The sequence below is a fragment of the Pipistrellus kuhlii genome, unplaced genomic scaffold, assembly GCF_014108245.1.
Source record: "Pipistrellus kuhlii isolate mPipKuh1 unplaced genomic scaffold, mPipKuh1.p scaffold_m20_p_3, whole genome shotgun sequence".
Taxonomy (NCBI): Eukaryota; Metazoa; Chordata; class Mammalia; order Chiroptera; family Vespertilionidae; genus Pipistrellus; species Pipistrellus kuhlii.
In genome coordinates this window covers 29,194,604-29,216,733 of record NW_023425529.1, presented here as the reverse complement: position 1 = coordinate 29,216,733, position 22,130 = coordinate 29,194,604, and the positions used below count along the sequence as shown (strand labels likewise).

Sequence of the window (22,130 nt, the reverse complement as noted above, 5' to 3'; positions counted from 1 at the left end):
CTTCCCTCCTTCTTTCCCTCTTTGCCAGTTACAATTCTGCCCATCCTTCAAGGCTTTTCTCAAATGCTACCTTCTCCATGAATGTAGTCAGGGTTTTTGTTTTGTTTTGTTTTGTTTTGTTTTTGGTTTTTTTAGATTTTAGACAGAGGAAGGAAAAGAGAGAGAGACAAGAGAAGAGGAGACAGATGTGAAAGAGACAGATAGATTGGTTGCCTCCCACATTCACCCTGACAGGGTCCTGGGATTGAGCCTGCAATCCAGGTATGTGCTCTTGACTGGGAATCCAACTGGAGACCCTTTGATGCACAAGCTCATGCTCTAACCATTGAACTCACCAAACAGGGCATGCATTTATTCTTGAATAAATTTTCTGACCACAGATTCCTCCTTCTGACCTATATTATTTATAAATTATTCATTTCTGTCTTATATCTCTTGCCACATTCTATTTTGTATTTAGGCTAACTGTATTTATGTCTTATTTCTCCTCCTAGATTATATGGTCTCGTGGTCAGGGACCATATTCTCTTTGTATTTCCTAAAATACCATATGCCACTGTACTTTACCCATTATAAACGCTCTGTTAATAGTTTTTGGATAATTGATTGGATAGCGTATTAAATCTTTTTTCCCCAATCCAGATTTATAATTTATTTTTAACATAAGGAAATATTTTCTTTAAAGTAGTAAAATAGTCAGGAATCTCCATATGACCATGTCTTTTATCTTCTTTTTGAGAAATACATTTTCAATTTGTCCTTAGTTTACTTATGTTAATAATTACTGTCCTTATTATATTTAGAGAAGGAAAGCAACAGTATAATTACAACATACATTGAAACATGTATATATTTATTTGGCCTTTAGTTAATATTGGTGAATTTATATAGCCAGAGATTTATTTGTGTAGCTTCTCTTTTCCCCACTTCTCCAACTCAACCTTCTCCTCATCCTCACTGTTATCACTTTAATAAATTCGCTGAAGCAGCAACCCTATATTAATTATTAAAAGAAAAGTTTGCAGTCTGAAAGACAACACATGTGTAAAATTCATTTTTCTTATTGGAATGACACTAAACTCCACAGTCCAAGCCCACAGACGTATTTTGTTGTTTGCTTGTTTCACTAGTTCTCATATTAGCTCACATATCTGATATCTATTCTAATAAAAGGGTAATATGCTAATTAGATTGGATCAACAAACCATCTTCCGGATGTCGGACTTCTTCCGGACAAAACCATGGTGGTGAGGGCTGAGGCAGAGGCAGTTAGGGGCAATCAGGCCAGCAGGGGAGGGAAGTTGGGGGAGAGATCAGGTCAGCAGAGGAGGGCATTTGGGGCAACCAGAATGGCAGGGAAGGGCAGTTGGAGGCAACCAGGCTGGCAGGGGAGGGCAGTTGGGAGCAACCAGGTCGGCAGGAAGGCTTTTGGGGTGAGATCAGGCTAGCAGGGGAGGCAGTTAAGGGCAATCAGGCAGGCAGAGGCAGTTAGGGGCGATCAGGTCTGTAGGGGAGAGTAGTTGGGGGCAAGATCAGGTTTTAGGGGAGGGCAGTTGGGGGTGATCAGGTAGGCAGGCAGAGGCAGTTAGGGGTATCAGGCAGGCAGGAATGTGAATGTTTAGGAGCAAGTGGTCCCAGATTGCAAGAGGGATTGGGCCTAAACCAGCAGTAGGACATCCCTCAAGGGTTCCTCGATTGGAGAGGCTGCAGGCTGGGCTAAGGAAACTACCCCTCTACCCCTGTGCACAAATTTTGTGCACTAAGCCACTAGTATATCTGATATATTTCTCCCCTTTCCAATTTTCTTTTCTTGTGTGTATAGCTTGTGGAGCATGATCTTGACTCATTGTTAAAACTTTCCTTTGCTGTATTTTTGAAAACTGGTGTCTGAGTTATTAGTCAGTGGTAGAATTTGTGGTTTGTAAAGTGAACTCATTTGAATGCTTCTTCAGAGGAGGTAGGATTGTCAGCTCTCACCGTTCAAAGATGTCAACTCTTCTTATAAAGCCCATACACCTGGCATTTTAGCTCCTGTCTTCAACTAAAGTTTGAAGGTGATGTTTTAAATTGTAATGTTTGCTAATGGTTTCTTTCTTAGCTTCTTTTCATATTATACTTAGTTAAGGGTACAATAGTGAACTGAATTAAAGATCATTGATCTTGTTAATGTGCTTTTAATAGCAGTTCAAACTAGTTTTTGTTGTTGTTTGTTTTTTAGCTTAATCCTGATTATCGAGATGCCCAAAATGAAGGAAAAAATGTGGTGAGTAGAATTGTTTTGCCCACCCCCCAAACAAATCCCAAATATATTGTTTATATTTTATATGAACAAATTGAAAAGTTAATAGGAAATTTCAAGACAAGAGTCTCTGAGGGAGATTCTCTGAGTAGAGGCTGTGGTTCAAAGCTAAAAGGGGAAAGATGAATGATACGGCTTAGATTATAAGGTATCTACCCTGTTTCCCCGAAAATAAGACAGTGTCTTATATTAATTTTTTCTCTCAAAGTTGCACTAGGTCTTATTTTCAGGGGATGTCTTATCTTTCCATGTGCTAGGTCTTATTTTCGGAGGATGTCTTATTTTCGGGGAAACATGGTACTAGTGGATATTTAGGGATATTTCTAGCAACTTGAAAGCCATTTGTGATTGAACACTGAAGGCAGCTAGCATCTGAGAGATATGGTTGGTCTAGAGTTAGTTTTCAGAAATGAGAAAAAGTTAGGCAGGAAAAATGGAATCATGGCATCATATTTAAATAGGACAGTAGGACAATCTTTTAAAAAAAACATATTTTATTGATTTTTTTACAGAGAGGTAGGGAAAAGGGTAGAGAGTTAGAAACATTGTTGAGAAACATCGATCAGCTGCCTCCTTTACACCCCCCACCGGGGATGTGCCCACAACCAATGTACATGCCCTTGACTGGAATTGAACCTGGGACCCTTCATTTCGCAGGCCATTGCTCCATCCACTGAGCCAAACTGGTTAGGGCCAATCTTTTTATTCGGTATAATCTGTGTTCTACTTACAGGGGGACATGGAAGTATCAAACAACTAGATGACTAATTTTTCTGATATCCTACTCAAAGGGCATCATATCAAAGTTTCAAATAGTGCAATTGAATTGAATTGAATTTCTGAGCTCATCTCCTTTCAGCTACATACTACTTGGTGGTGCCGCTAATAATTCTGGGCAGAGCTGAGTGGGAGAACAGAGAGTATGAAAGTTTATGGAGCAGCATAAAGAATATAAGTAATAAATCCATGAAAGTTCACTCTTTGTGTTAGTTAAGCTTTCACTTAGACGTGATAGATTTTTTTTTCCTTTTGATTCTGGAATATAATTTCTTCACTCACCTCTAACGGTGAGAAAGGGCACTCTTTTGTTTGAGCAATACTTTAATTGCAGGTCACACAGGTGGTTCTGCCTTTGCTGTAGAAGTTTATGACTGGATGTCATCTGTCATCTCAGAGACACATCCAAGTGAAGGCATTTTATATTTTATTCTATTCTTTTCCTCTCCAAAAATCCCCAGCTTGAAAGTAAATAAAACCTAGAACATGGAACAATAAAGCTAACAATAAGGCTCCTCATTTTATAGACCATTTACCACCTAGCAATAATTACGTTTCTATGTAAAAAATAGAAAACAAAGGAGCAGCTAGAGTTTCACCTATGAAAAATGAAACCAATTTCCCAAAGCAGAAGAGAATTCCCTCTCACCTCAGATCTGGGCTCCAGTAACACCGAGTTCACTGTGACCTTGCTAATTACTCTCTTTCCTAATTTTCCCTGTGTTGTCTGTTTAATATCCAGTTGATATTTCCCCTGTAATTTATCAACCTTTATCAAAACGCTGCCTTCCGTGCATGAAGTGTCAAAGGTTAATGCATGGTGCTGCTGAAGTGAGGTGGTGTGTGTCAGAGCTCCCATTAAGACCCAAATTGCTGTATTTATTCTACAAAAGAGCCTGTTATTTCCAGTCTTACAAATGTAAGGCATCCACAGGGACTCTGTAAATACTGGAGCTGTGTCAAGCCTGACCGGAAACCTGACAGTCATTTGTTTCTTCTCTTTGAAAGGCAGCATCTTTTCAAATGGCTCGTTGAAGGCGGTTTTGGGGAGATGGCACCGCCCATTTGAGCATGACCATGTTTATGTGGGATGTGGTCTGATTTTTTCAAGGGCGTGTCTTCTGTCTGTGCTGAGGATTCTTGACCTCAGCAATATTGATGTCTTAGGTCGGATGATTTTTTTGTTGTGGGGGCTTTTCCTTTGCATCGCAGGATGTTCAGCAGCCTCCAGGGGCGCTATACTCACTGGATGCCAGCCGTGGTGGCTCTTCCTATCCCAAGCTGTAGAACTCTTAAGTGTATCTGGGAATTGCCAAATGCCCTCCTGGGGACCAGACTTTCTTCCTGTTGAGAACCATCAGTCTTCCCCCCCCCCCCTTTTTTCTTTTTTTAAAATTCATTTTTATTGATTTTACAGAGAGGAAGGGAGAAGGATAGAGAGTTAGAAACATCGATGAGAAACTTTGATCAGCTGCCTCCTGCACACAGTAGGGGGATCAAGCCCACAACCACCGTGCATTCCTGATCAGAAATGAACCCGGAATCCTTTTAGTCCATGGGCCGACACTCTGTCCACTGAGCCAAACGGGTTAGGGTGAGAATCATCAGTCTTTGTATATAAACATACACAAACAAAAATGTTCTAGGAACTATGAAACTTGAAAATTCTATTCTGTAGAATTTTCTTTTTTGGGGGCGTGGGGTGGGTGAGTGGGTTGGTGTGTACCGGATTCTGAAAGACCACCATCTGTCACGTCTAAGTAAAACATTTCCTTGAGTTTGACTCTATAGTCATCAGTGGTAGTGTGATAAGGAAAAGAAAAAGGGGTCATATTGAGGTTTTGTTTGAGAATAACGGATTGTTGAGGAACCATGGCAAAAGAAGCGTCTGCAGCTTTAAATGGCAGGATCGTGTCTGTTACATAAAGTCAGCAGGCAGAGCCCCTGAGGGTCTGAACAGAAACACAGATGCCTGCACATCATTATGCGCCTGTGGCCTCACACAGGTCTGAATCAGCCCCGAAAACGCATACATTGTTTCTTACAGAATGTCTCTGGCTCCAAACAACAGAATTGCAACGTGATGTCTCTGCTAAAAATCCGATGACTCACATGTGAGTCAACAGAGAAGGTGTTACAGGAGGCTAACTGCCGAGCTGCCCAAGGACAGGCAGGCGAAGCCAGGCAAAGCCTGGAGTTTATGGGCCTGGTTTTCAGAAGGGATTTTCAACTCCTGTAACGCGGGAGGCTGCCTGCCTTTTCTTCCAAGTGAAAATGCTCGTTTTATAAGAGCCCAGCAGACTGGGTTAATATTCTGAGGCACTGCATTCCCTAAATTGAGTGTTTTGGATAGCTAGCTGATTTTAAATTTAGCACCTGTCTAAGCTCTGTTGTACCTTAATGGATTCTCAGGATGCAAGAGGGAAGGCCTGGTGCTTCTGTAATTCTCTGTGGGGAGCTAGTGCTTTTGGGTCTTTTTCCCACTTAAAAAATGGTGTGGATTTATATACAAAAGCCACAGACACATAATTTTGAGCAGAACTGTCTTTGTGTTACAGAACTGTGAGACTGAATTTCTTATACAATGAGGCTTGAGCCATACATTTAAAACTTGTGATATCTATCGCCCATTATTTATATTTTACTCCTTAAAAATATTGAGGGTCTGGCTTGAATTTTACTGTCAGACTGTTTCCGAAGGAGAGTTTAAGAGATTGGAAGCAGAAAATGTAAGAATGCAGCACTCTTTAAAAATTTCTTAACAGGTTAAAAGCTCTTATTCACACTAACAATTATTAGGCTATTTATAAATGAAACTTATCTATTCATTAAAGCTTTTCCCCCCAAGCACCTAAGTAAATTATTTAGTAGTACAGTAGTAGATTCCACTTATCCTATGTAATTAAAATTAAACCATGGGTCTTAAATAGTGAGTAACTCAGAGTGACCTTTTAAAATTAGCCCCAAGAAGTGAGGTTTTTCCATGCTTAGAAAAGATTTTTAGTGTTCAGTATAAAGTAGGTCTCTGACGACTTTGGTTGGGACCCCCACTGGGAGATGTTACCAAGGAGGATTGGGTAGGAGGGCAATCTCAAGGTCTTTTCATAAGTCTAGAAAATTCATTTTATTACCATTGAAGAAGGGGAGTGCATACAGGTGGATCGACTCTTGCTAAATGAACTCACAAAGGACTGATGTATAAACCACAATGCCAACTTTCAGCTGCTAAGTATACCTAAATCATTGAATCAGTTACTCCTTGAAGGAAAATCTATATTATTAAAGGCTAAATTATAATTATAAGATTGGTGTGCAGGGCTTAGGAAATTAGATGACACATATTCCTTTTAGACATACGGGATTCCTCCAAGAAGCCTGGAATGCTAATTTGTTGCATTGACACGAGGCAATGGTAAGAGGTTTTACCATCCCTCCAAATAGCTATATTTGTTACATTCCCCTCATGCCCAGGCCCTGGCAATCACGTATCTACTGTAGCTATGGAATTGCCTCTTCTGGACACTTCACATATGGATTCATACAATATATGGCTTTTTGGGTCTGGCTTCTTTCACTTAGCATAGTGTTTTCAAGATTCATGTGTGTTGTAGAATATATCTGTATTTCATTCTTTTTTTATGACCAAATAATATTCCAGTGTGATTATACCACATTTTGTTTATTCATTTATCATTTGATAGACATTTGGGTTCTTTCTACTTTTTGGCTATTATAAATAATGCTGATACCAACATTCATGTACAAGTTTTCATGTGGTCCATGAGTGTTATGATTTCTCAGCATCCTCACCAATAGTTGTCAGTGTCTGTCTCTGTGATTATAGCCATCCTAGTCCATTTAACTAATTATTAATGATGCTGAGCATCATCATATGTGCTTTTTGTCCATTTGTGTGTTTCCTATGGAGAAATGTGTATTGAAAGCCTTTGCTCAATTTTTAATTGGGTTGTCTTTTTACGATTGAGTTGTAAGTGATCTTTATATATTTTGGATATAATTCCCTTATCAGATATATGATTTACAAATATTTTATTGACTCTGGAGTTTTTAATAGACATACTTTTTTAGAGTAGTTCTAGGTTCAAAGCAAAACCCTGGCAATTTCTCTGCCTGTTCACAGATGAGAGGTGCTACCAGTTTGTGCGCCATTTGCAGAAGACATCAGAATGATACTACAAGTGTTTTCTGGTGCAGGGAACATGCTATTCACAATCTTGGGATGGAAATGCAAGTGAATGTTTTGCAATGATCAGGTGTAATATAATACTTTATTGTCATAACAGCCATTAAATAAATGCTTGTGGTTGGATATGGACTGCATTCATTTGCCTTTTGAGCAACTTCGTATGATGGTAGAAAATGGTGCTCTCTCTCTCTCTTTCCCTCTCATTTTAAAATTTAATAAATTTCAATAAATATGTATAAATAATTATATTTCTGTACTTGATTACCACACTTATATTATGTTTTGGTCTCTTGTGCATCAAATTCTTCCACAAAGGATTGGGACGTGGGGAAGTTCAAGTAGAAATACCTAATCGTCAATCTTGTGTGGTTGCCTGCTTAAAATGGTAAGGGTGTCCTACAAATATTGACTGAGTTTCACATCAGCATGAAGGCTTTTATTTGTGATGATCACTTTATTTCACTTCATATGTTATTGTAATATGTTCTTGGTTCTAATGGATCTAGCCAATGAGTTGAATGGGAATGTTGCAGGTGATTCTCCTTCTCTCCAGGTTAATGTCCCATTTATGGTTTTGGATTCAGGCAGGAGCTCTCAAACACTGTCATGCTGACTCTTTGACATGAAATCTCGATGATTCAACACACTCCTTCTTCATTGTGTTTGTTTTAAATGTGGAATGGTCAAAATTACTACTATGTAAATAGGTCTACTAAAGGAAGGGACCAGAACGATTGTGACTTTCAGTGCCTGGATACTTTGCCCAGATTCAGCCACCCCTCCAGGAGAGTGAGGCTTAGCACTGTTGATAATAATTGCCTCAGAGGCTGTCAGGCGTGACCTGCTATTTTTGGTTAATGTGAAATACACATCGCTATAATCCAATGAAGAAATAACATGCAAATTTAAACCTTATATCCAAAGAACTGGAGAGTTTAGCCGGAAATCTGATAAAAGTAAATAGTCTTGTATCTCCTCAACAGAGAGATGGAGATCTTCCAACTTCAAAGAAGAAGCGCCAGGCTGGGGAGAAGATCATGTACACCTTGGTCTCAGTCCCACATGGGAATGACATTGCGTCCCTCTTTGAACTGGATGCCACCACTCTTCAGAGAGCTGACTGCCTGGTTCCTAGGTAAGAAAACAAATTATGGTTAAGTGATAATGCTTCTTTGAATAATTTCACTCATAGGTAAGACATTAAAAACCATAATGTTATATAATTTTTGTGATATAAAGGGAGAGAGCATAAGTGAAGAATAAAGTGTGTAACAAATCATGCCTCTTTTGTGAGTAGGTTCACATAGTTTCTTTGAATAATTTCACTCAAAATTATTCAAAAAAATTCTGAAAAATACATAGCATTCATTTATTATTGCTTTCATGGATTTTGGTTACTAAAATGGAAAATAATCTCAAAGCTTTCTATTAATATTGATATAATTTATTTTTATTGTATTAAATCCCAGATAGCTTTCATTCATTCAATCAGTCACTCAGTCAACAAGTCTTTATTGAACATTGATGAAATCCTAGGCATTGCACTTGGCATTGGGAAAACAACATGAACTTAAATTTAAATGAGGGAGAGAGGTGATATGCAAACATAAAATATAAGGTCAGGTAATGAAAATGCTTTGAAGAAAAATTGCAGAGTTTGGAGAGAGTTCTATTAGGTATTCAGAAATGGCCTTTGAGTTAGGACATTTGAGAAACTATCTGAATGATTTCAGGGTTCAGTTCTCTATATTAGGAGTGTTTTAAGCAGCAGGAATATGAAATGGGAAAATCCTGAAATTTACCATGTATCCTGAAGGACCAGCTGGGAGACAAGTTGGACCTAAGTGAGCAAAAGAAAAGGGAAGGAGGATTGGTAATGGTAGCTAGAACGTAATGTAAGAAAACATCTTACATTCTTTTGCTTGTATTTGATTACTTTAGTAAACCTCTTTTGCCTACATTCGTCTGCCTTCCATCAATAGTATAATGATGCACTCTCTTAGATAAGCGATTTTTAACCTTTTTCATCTCATGGCACACAAACTAGTTACTAAAATTCTGTCTCACACCAAAAAATACATCATATTTTTTTCCAGATCTGACGGAAAAATAGGCCTTAATTTGATTTCATTCACACCAGACAGCTATTGTTGTGTTGGCTGTTATTTTTCTGTTTGACAGACTAAGGGAAAAGAGGTCAGTTGTTCCATGTTTTAAAAATTCTTGCAGCACACCAGTTGAAAATCGCTGCCTTTGATGCACAGATGAGTCTTGCCCATATTATTATGTCTAGTGGATAGTTCTAAATTGTCCTTGATAGAGCATTATTGTACTTGGCCTTGGTCAAATGACAGTGGTGAGGCTTATGGTCCTTACACTAAATGCGGACATTATAGGTTGCTTTCCGGGAGTATAAAACGCTGCTTTCTAACACTGCTGAGGAACCCTGCTCCTTGAACTTCCCAGAGGCTTTTGTGGTTATTCTCATTCAGGAGAAATATTGCCCAGATCTTGTTTTCCTGTGAGGTGTACCTCACTCTTCCCTGTTCTGCCAGCCTATAAGATTCCCTCTGAAGCTGTTACCTGACCCAGGTCTCTGGCCTTCTCTTCTCAGTATTGGGATCTTAATCCTTATAAGACTTTCATCCTTTTAGATTTAAAAGCAAAATGGAGTCCTTCTTGAACTCTGACCAAGAAGTTTGCTTAGGGAAGTGATGAAAAGCTACTACTATAAAGTGCATACAAATCCCTGAGCCTTGCTTTATATAAGAGTTAATCTATTACTACTTAGAACCTTTGAAGCCTTTCTCAGTGTAGAACGGAATTTTGTATGAACAGATTCATTTGTCATTAATTATATTAAAGCGAATGTTAATGAGCACTTAATAATAACTACACTTATGCTAAAGCTCTTGAGCACTTTCTAAGTGCTAAGCCCTGCCAAGTCCTTATTTATTCCTGGCAGCACTCTTACAAATAAGGAACGAGAGACAGAGCAGGGCTTTTCAAGTGGACTGAATATTGTAATCACTGGGAAGCACTGGGATCTCTCTGCTCTGGCCAGTGCAACCAGAGGTTAGGCTGTGGGATGCAGGCTTTACTTTTTAAAATCATTACCCAGGTATTTGATCCAGAAATGTGGGAACTAAAAAAGTCTTTACTCTTAACCACGAGGCTACAATGTCTTCATGTTTCAGACATTCAGATTATATCAAGATCTTAATAGCAACATATTTGTGTGGCAAATGAATTATCCATTTTCATATTCTTGCAAAATATGAAATTATACTGAAGTGTAAAATATCTTTAGTTTGGAACCCAGCAATCTAGGTTGACTCAATAGCAAATATTGAACAAGTATGGGAGTAAGAGTAGGGGCAGCAGCCATAGGGCTGAATAAGAGGTGGCCCACACTTTCCAGATGCTTAAAGGACAGTTGGGAAGACAAGTGAATCTAAATAACATCTCCTGGGTAAATCAATGCAGAAGATGGTAAGACAGTTATTTTAAAACTTCTGATTGTTTGGACAATGGATGGATCTTTGCTATTTTAGATTTTTGAAAACCAGTCTTTATTTTATTTACTTTGATGAATGAGCAGAACCATGAAGTTGAATGAACCTCTTGCTTTTTCTGGTGCCCTTGGCATTTTATTTGACTTTCTTTTATTGCTTTCTGCCTCATGTTGTATGACTCATTTATGTCTATTTCCTACTAAATTCTCAGGAACTTGAAAGCAGAGGATTTATCATAATGGTATTCTTTTAATAGATACAACTCATATATGTTAATGAAATGATAAGAGAAGATTCACGACAATGATTATATTTGAGTTGAAAGAACTTCTGGCTTTCTCAGGCACTCTCACAGTTCTTATACAGTTGATCTTTATTATTCCCAGTACCATGAAGTAGCAATACTGAGCCATTGCTCCTAGAGGAAATACACAATTAGGTTCCTGTGAGCCTCTGGTCACAGTATTTTTGGCAGTCATTGAACATATAACCTTGTTTTGTGTGTATTTCTGTTTAAAGACACCTTATTTAATCTGTGCTGTTGATTTGGTAACATTGAACACTCAGCTGTTAGCTCTGTAACTCATGTCTGAATAAAGCTTATCTAACAGGAGTATTTTATCCTTAAGGCACAGCACAACCTTGCTCTTGGGTTTAGTAAACCGCACTGAGCTTGGGAACTGTTTAAAGCAAGTGTGGAATCCATGAATAATGAGATAAACAGTGTGTACTTTTACATGCAGGTGATTAAACTACAGAAAAGACTACTGTCATAGCCAGTTTGGCTCAGTGGATAGAGCATTGGCCTGCTGACTGAAGGGTCCTGGGTTTGATTCCAGTCAAAGGCACAGGCTTGATCCCGGCCCTGGTTGTGGAGGGTGCAGAAGGCAACCAATCTGATGTGTCTCACATCGATGTTTCTCTCTCTGTCTCTCCCTCTCCCTTTACTTTTTCCAAAAATCAATAGAAAAATATCCTCAAGTGAGGATTAACCTCTCCCCTCCCCCAAATAAAGGACTGCTGTCATTAGTTTTAACTGAGTTGGTTACTTGATCAATGCTTGTCGCGTTAGCATTTATCAGAATTTCATGGAGAGCCTGTGAAAATACTCATTGTTGGGTCTTACCCTCTGAGTTTCTGAATCAGTGGACCAGGATGAAGCCTCAGAATTTACGTTTTTAACAAGTTCTCAGGTGATTCTGACACTGCTGGCCAAGGGACCACACTTAGGTAATAATGCTGCATGCCTTGAAAGATTCTATAGTCCAGAAATGTTCCTTCAACCAGACTGATCGATACTTGAGTCAATTACTAGTCTAAAATACATCTACTCATATTGAATATGAAATTGTTAAATATATTAATATGTAAGTGGGCTAACTTGATAATATGTTTTATATTATTTTGCTTTTAGGAACTCCTACGTTCGGTTAAGACATTTATGTACCAACACATGGGTAACCAGCACTAGTATCCCTATAGACACAGAGGAAGAGAGGCCTGTTATGCTGAAGGTAAATCTTCCTGAAATGGTTTGATTTTCAACCACATGTGTGACTAGGATTAAGGGATGACTGACATATTTCTTTCAACCCATCCTCGCCAGTATTAGAGATTATGGGAATTCATTTAATCATGCTCTCGTGTCTGCCAGCTGCTTAGGTAGCTGAGCTAAAGGGCTGGGCTCTGGCTGGGCTGTGAGGCTAAGGAGGAGGCGGCATAGATACCAAGGTGTGGGGGCAGCCTGTAGTCAGGGGAGAAGATTTCAGGACTGTACTTTCTCTGTTGAAACGAAAGCAAAGAGCAAGTGTGATAGGGATACGTTTGGGGACAAGGCAGGATGTGGGCATGGACAATCTGTGTTCCTTTCGCCTTTCATAGAAGGTGTTGTGGGTGGGAATTATGTGTTTTCAGTATCTACTCCTGTTTTACATTTCTTAAACCGTTCAAAGTGTATTGGTATTTAAAGTATATTGCATGGTTATTTAAAAAGAAACAACTCATCTGAATGGACAAAACCCCACCACATTGCAGATTGGAACTTGCCAAACAAAAGAAGATAAAGAAGCATTCGCTATTGTGTCTGTCCCGCTGTCTGAGGTGCGAGACTTAGATTTTGCCAATGATGCAAATAAAGTGCTGGCGACCACGGTTAAAAAGCTGGAAAATGGCACAATAACTCAGAATGAAAGGAGGTTAGTAGCTTTTAAAAGTGACTCTTAAATCATCAGGACTCAATTGTTCACTCCTGCAGTAAATCTCAGGTGAATCTGTGGATAACCAGTACTAGAATTCCTATAGACACAGATGAAGAGAAGGCCTCTTTTGTTGAAGGTAAATGTTCCATTACCACAATGATATTCTTTTAATGGATACACTCATATATGTTATACTCTATGGGGAGCACTCTAAAGCAATCTTTAAAAACCACCGAATCTTTAAAGACTGCTTTAGAGTGCTCTCCATAGCAGCACACCTGATTCTGATGAGCAGGTCATGGTGAGTGATTGAATGGTGACATTCAAATCTGGTGGAATATTTATTTTTTCCACTTTAGTTTGGCTTGAAAACAGTTGTTTTTCATTACTTTCTGATCTTTCCTCTTGTTTTATTTTTAAATATAGTTTTTATTGATTTCAGAGAGGAAGGGAGAAGGAAAGAGAGATAGAAACATCAATGATGAGAGAGAATCATCGATTGGCTGTATCCTGCACACTCCAACCTGGGCATTTGCCTTGATTGGGAATCAAATCGCGACTTCCTGGTTCATAGGTCAATACTCAACCACTGAGCCACACTGGCGGGGCTGACCTTTCCTTTTCATGTTTCATAAGAGATTCACAGTATCTTTTGCTGCACTTGATCTGCGATTTTCGATTTCTAAAGGTTCTAAAAGAAGTTGTATTTTTGTTTTTGTTCTTACTTATTCAAGATACAGTTTTCTGCTCAGCTACCACAAAACCCCCCAAATATATTATACCAGAAAACAGTCTTCATGCTGTAGCGCTCTGTTCTTATAACTTCCTCAGAGAAACTGGATCCTTAATTCTTCAACTCTGGTTTTGGAAATAAGTGAGAAAGAGAATGATATTGATAGATGTTAAATTATTTTATCCATACCTCGTGTTGGTACTGTGTTAGGCACTATAGATATATTTTATCTAATTCTTCATACATTGGAACTCTCATACACAGCTAGTGAAATGATAGTTGGTATAAGCACTTTGGAACATAGTTTGATAGTGACTAGAAAAGTTAAAGAGGCAGCACTCCTTTTATAAGTGGAATCATGCGGTGTTTGTCCCTCTGCAATTGGCTTATTTTACATATAATGTCCTCCAGGTTCATCCCTGTTGTCACATGTGACAGGATTTTCTTATTTTTAAAGTAGAGTAATATTCCATTATATGTACACTGAGTGGCCAGATTATTATGATCTCTGAACACATAATAATCTGGCCACTCAGTGTATATTCTATTTAATAAAAGGCTAATATGCAAATTTTCCCCTCGACCAGAAGTTTGACCAGCAGGCAGGCCAGCCAACTGCCCATATCCCCTCCCCGTGGCTAGGCTGGCCGGACCCCACCCATGCACGATTTATGCACTGGGCCTCTAATATATATACTGATTGGCCACATTATTATGCGTTCAGAGATCATCATAATCTGGCCACTCAGTATATATATTGCATTTTCTTTATCCATTCATCCATCTATAAACATTGAAGTTGTTTCCCATATCTCAGCCATTGTAAGTCATGTTGCATAATAGTCTGACTCTTAGAAACGGAGAATAGAATGGTGGTTGCCAGTGGCTGGAGGTGGGGAGGGGAAATGAGGAGATGCCTTTTAATGGGTATAAAGTTTCATTTATACAAGGTGAATAAGTCCTAGAGATCTGCTTCACCACACTGTGCCTGCAGTTAACAGCACTGTCCTGTGCACTCAAAAATTTATTAAGTGGGTCCATCTCGCTAATTACCACATGCACATGCACAAAAAAAGAAGCGGACTCTCCATGACTCACCAGCTCCCCTACTAGGCTGAATGATTTTGAACATCTGTCTGAAAGATGCTCCTACACATGTGCACCAGCACGCATTGTGTAACGAAGTTCAGCCTTATTCTAAGTTACCGCAAACTAAAAACCACCCAGTGGTCCATCACCAGCTGAATAAGTGAATCTCGTCTTGGTAAATATCATACAGTGGAACACAGTATAGCAATGAAAACAAATGAACTGCATCTATGTATACTTAACAACATGGATAAACCTAATAAATCTTGGATTGAATGAGAACTAGACACAAACTCATTCACGCTAATAGTATTTGTGAGATTTCAAAGCAAGCAGAACTGAACTCTTATTTGGGGTGCTTAAGCAATTGGCAGAGCTATAAAGAAGTGCAAGGAGATAATTGTCACAGAAGTCAGGATGGTACTCACTTTAGAGGAGGCTCTTGCAATGTTCCATTTCCTGTTCTAGGTGGTGCCTTCATGGGACTCGAATTATAAGTATGCCATAATGAAACATGTATGTTTTATGAACTTCTGGAAATATATCTTACAACGCAAGATACATTTCCACCCCTGTTAATGGGAAAACACTCATAACTATGCAAACAAGTGGCATAGCTGTTTCTCAGCTTCCTCTGTTCATACCTGTTTTCCTAACAAAAATGCATTGATGACAACTAATTGTGCATTCAATTGTACCTCCACTCCTCTGGGGAGAATGAGTAAAGGTCAGAAGCTGAAACCACTGCTCCCTTTGCTATGGATGATTAAATACCAGAACCAAGTTATGACCAGTAAGGGAATCCATCCGATGTGCACATACTGATACCAGTTGTTATTTGCTTCTTACCTATTAACGCTTCCTTTTGATGAATCCATTTTGTAGTCTCTGTCACTCCACATATGCTCAGAAGTTTATTCAGTCTCACAAAGTCCCCCTGGCTAGGGATTACAGTGATTCTTGAAAAAAAACCCCAAAAAAACCAGACAAGGATTAGGATTATAAGCATTTACCACTATGGGCTGTAACCCTGTGCGAGGTACTCCTCTTACTGCTGGGGAGAATCTTAACCTCTCAAGGTTAATTCTGAGGAAGGTGGAAGGATCAGGATTAAGCAGGGATTATGCATTTTTATTCCCCCTGCTTCCTTCCCTACTGTTTTAGAGAGAAAAACATCCTAGCATAATGAAGGTCTTGCTTGAGAAATAGGAAGTTGCAATTATTGGTCTTAATTTAGTAATTTTAAGAAAAAGCCACCTTCCATCAAAATTCATTCAAAGCTGCCTGGCAGAGTTGAATACATTTATGTGACTTTTCTCGGTTTTAGAATTCAATATAAAATTCTTTCTGAAAATACCTCACGACTCTGACTTTTCCCCCTCTCTGGAGAATGAAGTTATTATTAGACACTCTTTTACTCCAGGAAGAATGATGCCAGGTCAAAAGGAAGGTGTTAGAATATTGCAGATTTCTTTCAAAATGCCTGTGTTGTTTGAATTCTCTCTTTCCTTCACCCTGGAATAGACTTTGGAGGTACAGTTCCCGGGTTGTGCTCCTCAACTTCAGATATTTTTCCATCACAATTTTTGATCTCATTCTGCAGAGCTGCAGCAAGAGGGAAAATGGAGGGCGGTTAACTATGTTTAGAGCTGGAAGAAGAGGCACATGCAATCGTAAACCGGAATTTCTGCACCACGATTCTACCTCTGGGGATGCAGAAAAAAATACTGGGTTTCTCTGCAGTGTTTATAGTTGAATATTTATTTGTTTCTCATCTTGCTAAACTGTCAGTGTGCGCCAGGCAAGGGGCCCTGAGGCTTGTATGCAGTGGTGACCAGCGCGCACTGTGGCCTTGTCTTCAAGCAGTTTCAGGGCTCACGGTTGGTTCTGGTGACAGAAGCCCAGCAACCAACAGCATGTGCGCCCAGATTAGCAGTCCTGACGGAGAGCTCATGTCTGCCTATAGAAACATCATGGGAGTCCCCTTAAGCTTTATTTGCCTGATGTTGCCATCTCTCCATGAGTTATCTTTTGCTTGGTATTTGAGTAGATGCTTCTTCTGCGGTACCCATTTATTCCAGATTTCCTGGCCATTTTGTTTTAGTCATGTCTCTCTGAGGAGCAGAGAGATAGGTTTTTAAAAAAATCTATTCTTATAGTCTTAATTTGCTCAACTTTGATACATGTGTTGGAATTACTTTGATATTGAGTGGTATTTTGTTTTGTTTGTTTTTTCATTTCTTTAGCTTTTTTTTTCTTTTCTCTCCATTTATTGCTGTCTGTTAGGTTGATGTTTATGTTTTTCTCTCCTTTTTTTCTTTTTCTCTACTGGTTTAGAAGCCATAGATAATATTTTTATTATTTAGAAATTGCCCTTATGTTCGTAGAACATAAAATTCAAACTGTGTGTGCAAACGTTTTTAACTATATATTCTTTCTTATAAAACTTGAAGATACAGGGTGGGGCAAAAGTAGGCTTACAGTTGTGAGTACATGGAACACAGAGTTTATTCTTATATTCTTATATATTAATTATTGCATTATTTTCTATATGAATAACTGTAAACCCGCTTCTGCTCCACCTGTATTAAATATTTCCTCATGTCAGGGGAGAAAAGTACCTCAGAAAGCTTTAATTATGCGCTGATGTTCTGCCTGCCACCTTTCTTGTAATAGTTGTCTAGAACCATTGTTCTGTGTTAATTTTCATTTTAAGTTTTTATTTCATTGGGTTTAATAATTACAAAGAAATAAGAATCAAATTATTATGGATCACCTTTTCTTAGTTTAGCATCTAAATTGTTGTTCAGTTATTTATTATATCTGCTAATATACTTAATGTCTTCCTCCGCTTGCCTTTATTTCTTGCATCTCACTTCTCTCTGGGTTTGCTTTTCTTCTTGCTGAAATTCATGCTTTATTCATTGAGGTTATAAATCTTTTAGTTTTTACATATATGAAAATATCTTTATTTTACCTCTACTCTTAAGTGATACTTTATGCATGGAATGTTGGATTGAAAGTTATTCTTCTTTAGTACTTTTTGTTGTTAATCCTCACCAGAGGATTTCCACCCCCCCCCCACCCCAATTGATTTTTAGAGAAAGTGAGAGGGAGGGAGAAGGGGGAGAGAAATAGAGAAAGAGAGAGAGAGAGAAACATTGATTTGAGAGAGGCACATTGATTGGTTGCCTACCACATGTACTTCACTGGGGCTGGGATTGAACCTGCAACCCAGGTCTGTGCCTTTGACTAGGAATCAAATCTTTGACTCTTTGATGTCTTGGGAGGTGAGGGAGGGGCATGTGTGCACATTGCTCTAATCACTAATAACACTGGTGAGGGCTTCGAAGTCTTTTAAAGTTATAATTTAATTATTTTCTGTTATCTCTCGTTCCAATTAAGAATTCTGCTATTAATGGGATTGTTATTCTTTATTGCATTTCCCCCTTTACTTTCTTGTAATTTTATAGATTATTTTCTTTGTTGTAAAACTTTTATTTTTATTTGTCCTATTTGATGCTAAGTGAATGCTTTTAATCTGAATATTATGTCTTCAGCAAGTCTGGAAAACTTCCAGCCATTTTCCTTCAAATATTGCTTCTATGTGTTTTTTTGTCATCTCTCTTTTGTAACTCCTATTAAATGCACGTTGGAGCCTCTTAATTCAACCTCCTGTCTCTTCCCTTTTTATAATTTAGCTTTTAAAAATGTTCAGTGCTGCTTTATGGATATCTTTTGATACTGTCTTAAAAATCACTAATTTTGCTTGTAATGTATCCAGAATAGTTTACCTTCATGAATTAAATTTTTATTTAAATGATTATGATTTTAGTTAATGGTTCCTTTGCTATATCTGTCTATTCATTGCTCATATCTTACTTTCTATGTTAAAAGATAATTGCTTTCTTTATCTCTTTGAGGATTAAAAACACTTTTAAAAATTTATTTTAAAATTGTTTTTTCTTTCTTGCTTGCTTTTTGTTGGCCTTCTGATATTTTTAGTATGATTGCTTAGTCTGTTTCTATTCAAAGATCATTTTGTTTTTCCTATTCTATATATTGGAGAAATTGAATGTGGTGAAGATTGCAAGATTTAGTTTGAGTCAAGAGTAAAAATAGTAATTCAAATTTAAGAATTTGGAAGAATAGCTATTTTTCCTAAAGCAGAACTATTGTGTATTGCTGTTCACTCATGGAAAAGCATCAGTGTTATTCTCCTATTGACTGATTGTCAATGGGGCTCACATAGCTTTATTTCTTAATGGTCATTACATCATTACAAATATTTGATTGGAGCTGGATGTGGGAGTGGGGACTGGAGGAATTGGAGAAGGGATGTTCTTGTAAAGATTTTGGTCACATTAACTGCATTAAATATTTTGTTGATTAAATAATTTTTCATTATAAAATACTTGGTTTTGCAGTGTTTCAGTTCCTAGTGTTCATTAACTTCCTCTCCCAAATGAACACTGTATAGTAAAACTTCCTTTTCATTTTCCTATAGGTTTGTAACCAAATTATTGGAAGACCTTATCTTCTTTGTTGCTGATGTACTTAACAATGGGCAAGAAGTTCTGGATGTGGTTATCACCAAGCCAAACCGAGAACGTCAAAAATTAATGAGGGAACAAAACATATTGGCACAGGTGAATGTTTTCATGTGCTAAATTTACATATTTTGCTCTTTGAATTATACAATCAGGAAAGTCCTTGGGTTAGTTATTTATTGCTGTGTAACAAGTCACCCAAAGTCTTGGTGGCTGAAAACATCAGATACGTACAGTTCCTGTGGATTGGGCATCTAGCAGTGGCTTGGCGGGGGCAGTTCTCACTCGGGATCTTTATAGCAGGCTGCAGTCATCTCGAGGCTCAAATGGGAGAGGAGTCACTTCCCAGCTCACTTATATGGGCCTCTCCACAGGGCTGCTTTGAAATAAGGCAGGCAGAGAAAGACACAGGATCTCACTCATATGTGGAATCTAAAGGGCAAAATAAACTGATGAACAAAATAGATCCAGAGACACAGAGACATGGCACAGGCTGTTGAATCTCAGATAGAAGTTGGGGTGGGTGGGTGGAGATCAACCAAAGAACGTGTATGCACATATGCATAACCCATGGACACAGACAGTGTGGTGAAGGCCTGGGGCAGGCTGTAAGGGGTCAATGGGAAAGAAAGGGGAAATCTGTAATACTTTCAACAATAAAGATTTAAAAAAAAGTGGGCAGCTTGCCTTTGTTAGAGTAGTCAAAGAAAGATCAAGAGAGGGCATTCAGATGGAAGCCACAGTCTTTTTATAATGTAACTAGAGGCCCAGTGCACGAAATTCGTACACAGGGGTGTATTTGTGTCCCTTAGCCCAGCCTGCACTCTCTCCAATCTGGGACCCCTTGAGAGATGTCCAGCTGCCCGTTTAGGCCCAAATGGGCAGTCGGACATCCCTCTTACAATCTAGGACTGCTGGTTCCCAACTACTCACCTGCCTAACAATTCCTGATCACCCCCTAACCATTCCCCTGCCAGCCTGATTGACACCTAATTGCTCCCCTGCCAGCCTGATTGCCCCTATCTGCCCTCCCCTGCTAGCCTGGTCACCCCTAACTGTCCTCCCCTGCAGACCTGGTCACCCCCAACTGCCCTCCCCTGCTGGCCTGATTGCCCACAACTGCCCTCCCCTGCTGGCCATCTTGTGTGTTGGAGTGATGGTCAATTTGCATATTACTCTTTTATTAGATAAGATCCTTGAAGTAACATCCCATCAGTGCATTGTCAAGGAGACAGGATCCCACAAGGGTATGCATTCCAGGGATTAGCAATCACTGGGGGCTGTCTTGGAGGCAGCCTACCACAGCTTTCAAAAAGCTTTACATGGTTAGACTATCTCCAGAAAATGTGCTGGGATAACTTTCTAGGTAGAATTTCCAGGAGAACTTGGAAGCTTCCTACTTCTTTCTGTCTCTTCCATAGGAAAATAGGGTAACCTGTTCATCCGCTCACAAGTGCCTTATATAATATTCTAGATTTTACCCTGGAAGTTCTTTCTGAAATGGTTTAAAATATAGCAATACATTAATTTACTTCCTAATAATATGCACATATGAACATGCCTGCTTTTATGCATTCTTTTTGTTCTGTTAATTGCTATATAAAATAATGGCCTCTGCATTCTTAAACTGTGGACTCAAGGAAGATACTTAAATAAAAATCACATTAATATACATGTGCTCTTTGTAAAGTTGGGAAAGGAAAACAGGAGACATTGTCAATTAATATTCTGTAGCTGATTGTCTAAAAATTAACATTTTTCCTCAAAGATAAGTTGCAAATCTAATGAGACAAAATCTTTTCTGACAATAGCTTTTGGGGTGTGTGTATAAAAATGTTTATCTCAAGGACTTTTAGGACCTTGAATAATTTATTAATATTTTAAGCAACATGTCAAAACTTTATTTCAGTATTATAAGTATAAAATTCAAGGTGTAGTGAATATAGAATTATTGAAGAAACATTAATTCATATTATATTTCATGAACTAATGGGTAATTTCTGTTCATTTTGCTTTCTTGTATTAATGCTCATGCCCTTGCCTAGGTGCTTTAAAAAATTTTTGTATTGCTATTTATAAACATGAAGGGAGAGAGGGAGAGAGAGAGAAAGAGAGCGAGCGAGCGAGAGAAACATTGATGTGAGCAAGAAACATTAATTGATTGCTTCCCACATATGCCCTGAGTATCAAAACTGCAATGTGGGTGTTTGTTCTACTGGGAATTGAACCTACCACCCTCTGGTGTATAGGATGGTGCTCCAACCAACTGAGCCATTACTGGCTAGGGCCCTAGGTGCTCTTTTATAAACTATTTACTCATCTGCCAGCTCATCACTAAGTGATCCTATGTCCTGTCTTTCCACCTAAAAGAGTTAAATTCCTCAATGTTTTTAAAATACTTCCCAATTAGTAACTTTAAAAGAAGAATCTGGGTCACTGGGTATCACCAGCTGTCCATGTGGGTCCCTATTTGCTGATAGTTTCATTGGTTTGGCCACATCTTTATGTACCAAGAACAATGAATTGTTTTATAAAGAAGTTTAGAAGCAATATTTGGAGGCAATTTTCTGATGTCAGCTTCAAGTGAAAATACATGTTTTTTTAAAAATATTATTTTGATTTTAGAAAGCTATAGAATAGATGTAATAATAAAGCTGATAGAAATCAAACTATATTTTAGTCCATCTGAAAATGTTGATGTAACTTGGTACAACCCAACACCTTTATATTTCTTATTTTAATAAAATATAATATATCTAATC

The 22,130-nt window shown here is 38.4% G+C and overlaps 1 protein-coding gene across 10 annotated transcripts in view; it reads left to right on the top strand.

The window, feature by feature from the left end:
• The window catches only part of ITPR2 (inositol 1,4,5-trisphosphate receptor type 2), a 424,574-nt gene that overhangs the window by 109,545 nt on the left and 292,899 nt on the right, over positions 1–22,130 (top strand). For 9 of the 10 annotated variants that reach the window (XM_036459157.2, XM_045587857.1, XM_045587855.1 and 6 more), the window contains 5 exons: positions 2,219–2,263; positions 8,267–8,418; positions 12,213–12,312; positions 12,833–12,993; positions 19,326–19,467. In XM_036459157.2, coding sequence (XP_036315050.1) covers positions 2,219–2,263; positions 8,267–8,418; positions 12,213–12,312; positions 12,833–12,993; positions 19,326–19,467 — 600 coding nt within the window. Of the gene's footprint in view, positions 1–2,218; positions 2,264–8,266; positions 8,419–12,212; positions 12,313–12,832; positions 12,994–19,325; positions 19,468–22,130 lie in introns of those variants that run through there. The other variant, XM_045587863.1, reaches the window with a different exon arrangement.